The sequence below is a fragment of the Capsicum annuum genome, chromosome 4 (assembly GCF_002878395.1).
Source record: "Capsicum annuum cultivar UCD-10X-F1 chromosome 4, UCD10Xv1.1, whole genome shotgun sequence".
Lineage (NCBI taxonomy): Eukaryota > Viridiplantae > Streptophyta > Magnoliopsida > Solanales > Solanaceae > Capsicum > Capsicum annuum.
In genome coordinates this window covers 228,612,944-228,615,206 of record NC_061114.1, presented here as the reverse complement: position 1 = coordinate 228,615,206, position 2,263 = coordinate 228,612,944, and the positions used below count along the sequence as shown (strand labels likewise).

The window sequence follows — 2,263 nt, the reverse complement described above, 5'->3', positions numbered from 1 at the left end:
GGGTCATGGATTCCCCCAGGTTGATAGAGGTTACCTATATAATGTTTGTTAATTTCTACACCATGTCAAGGAATTCTTGTGGGTATTATATGATAGCATTAGCAATATAATAAACCTCCTTTCCAAATTTCAATTTTTTTGTTTTGTTTTTAGATACTTAAAGCATGAAGGAAAACAACATATTATTTCCATGCCTTTCTAATAAAATATTCATAATTTTCTTATGTAGTTATATAGGAAAGCATTTTATCTTGATTTCGGATTTGTAAGTTTTAAATTTAATGAATCAAATTAAAATTGATTTCAATTCTTAGGCCAAGATGTTAGTCTGACCACCAAAAAAATAACTTATTGTTATTATAAAATTTCACCATATGGTCATATTATTAGGAAGGTATATGTAGTAATTTTGTTTTTCGAGGTTTGGTTAAAATTTTCAAGTTTTTGATACTGGAATCTTGCCTACTATTTTACAGCTTTGAGTAAAATTACTTAAATCTCAATAATATTTTTTACAACAAGAACTAATATATAATAATACTACAACAAATGAGAATCCTTTTCCATATAAATATTATCCGTAAGAATGGGGATATGGTAACATGTGGCAGCATGTCAGTGGATGGAATAAATATTATCCATAAGAATGGGATATGGTAATCTTTTGTCCAGGAAAAAGATATCCCAGTAACACAAAGCCTCTCAAATCCTACATCTGTTTTTGCTCCTTCCATTAATTTTCAGAAGAACAAGTTGAGACAACGAAAGACATAAAGAAGCATGGCAAGTAGCAGCATGGCTTCTGCTGCATCCGGTTTTATGGTGGCAACCCCTAGTACTGTCACCTCTAACACTGCTGCAAGGAGCAGCTCTATGTTATCCTTCTCCTCCAAGAACACCACCATCAATATCCCTAGGCTCGTTGTCAGGGCTGCGGAAGAGGCTGCACCACCAGCTGCTACCGCCACCGCTGAAGCCGATGCTCCTCCTGCTAAAGCTGCCAAGCCACCTCCAATTGGACCCAAGAGAGGAGCCAAAGTAAGTTTGTCCAATAAAAGAAACATGTTATACTACTGTATGTGTTCACACACACAGATTCAAGATTTAAAGCCAATAGATAATACATAGACTGACATAGACAGGCATAAACTTAGATGCTTATTCAAGATTGAAATTTAGTAGTACTAATTTTTCTTTTTTATATTATGACTCCAGTCAAAAATGTTGGATTTTTAGTTGATTATATACTGCATCAGTTTGTGTGTGTTATATAGATATCATTAATTCCTATTGAAGAGGCTGTTCATTACCTTAAAATGTTGTGAATACAGGTGAGAATTTTAAGGAAGGAATCGTACTGGTACAAGGGTACCGGCTCAGTTGTAGCAGTTGATCAGGTAAGGGGGAATTGATTGGGACTACAAACATACGTTAACTTTTGATGTTATTCACTATTGTTGCTGGTGATATATGGTGCAGGATCCAAAAACACGCTACCCAGTTGTAGTGAGGTTCAACAAAGTGAACTATGCTAATGTATCCACCAACAACTATGCATTGGACGAAGTTGAAGAAGTGAAATGAAGGAGTGGAAGTAGTTAGTGTTCAAGGTTTTCCATATTTGTAATATGTTCGCGCGGCTCTGTGCTTTCCATATTTAATCTCTAGTTATATACTGGCTTTGAATGTGAATGTGAATGTGAATGTGTACCATAATATTCTGGCAACTTTCTCCCTCCATTTCTTATTTAGCCTTGTTGCCATTACTCGATCCAATTCCTACTATCTTGCGAACATTATGTTTGAACGCTTTATGTTTGTATAATGGATAGGAAAATCGCAACAAACACTGATAACATTAAGTTTTGTGCACCCTGCTCTTCGAAAAGCCCCAAATTTGATGGCCTCATTTTTTAAAATAATAATAGATTACAGATTTTAAAAAATTATTAAATACTATTTGTAGAAAAAATAATCTTTTTATATAAAATAATTTAGAATGAGCTCGAAATATCTAGTCGAGATTGATATGTCTCAAGAAATTAATACATTGACTATATTATTAATTAAAAAATAATTATAAGAAGAAATCTATTATACAAATGTAAAGGTAGAATTCATAAAATAATTATTTTTTCTTAAAAATTTAAGGCTATCATTTAATTTTGGCTTAGGCTACATATTTGCTTGAGCCGTCCCTAATTGAGAAATCTCCATTTTACATTTTTCATTCATAATAAATCTTCTAGACCGGAAATGTCAC

At 33.2% G+C, this 2,263-nt stretch overlaps 1 protein-coding gene across 1 annotated transcript; it reads left to right on the top strand.

Moving 5' to 3' along the window:
- Positions 1-482: 482 nt before the first annotated feature.
- LOC107866881 (photosystem I reaction center subunit IV B, chloroplastic) lies at positions 483-1,727 on the top strand. Its single transcript, XM_016712888.2, has 3 exons — positions 483-1,038; positions 1,332-1,397; positions 1,480-1,727. Exons 1-3 carry the CDS (start codon positions 781-783, stop codon positions 1,582-1,584), a joined length of 429 nt encoding a protein of 142 aa, XP_016568374.1. The 5' UTR covers positions 483-780; the 3' UTR covers positions 1,585-1,727.
- Positions 1,728-2,263: the final 536 nt, after the last annotated feature.

Coding starts and splice junctions, on each gene's coding strand:
- LOC107866881 (XM_016712888.2), top strand. CDS start 781: ATGGCAAGTAGCAGCATGGCTTCTGCTGCATCCGGTTTTATGGTGGCA. Junction 1,039..1,331: donor GACCCAAGAGAGGAGCCAAA/GTAAGTTTGTCC, acceptor TTGTGAATACAG/GTGAGAATTTTAAGGAAGGA. Junction 1,398..1,479: donor CAGTTGTAGCAGTTGATCAG/GTAAGGGGGAAT, acceptor TATATGGTGCAG/GATCCAAAAACACGCTACCC.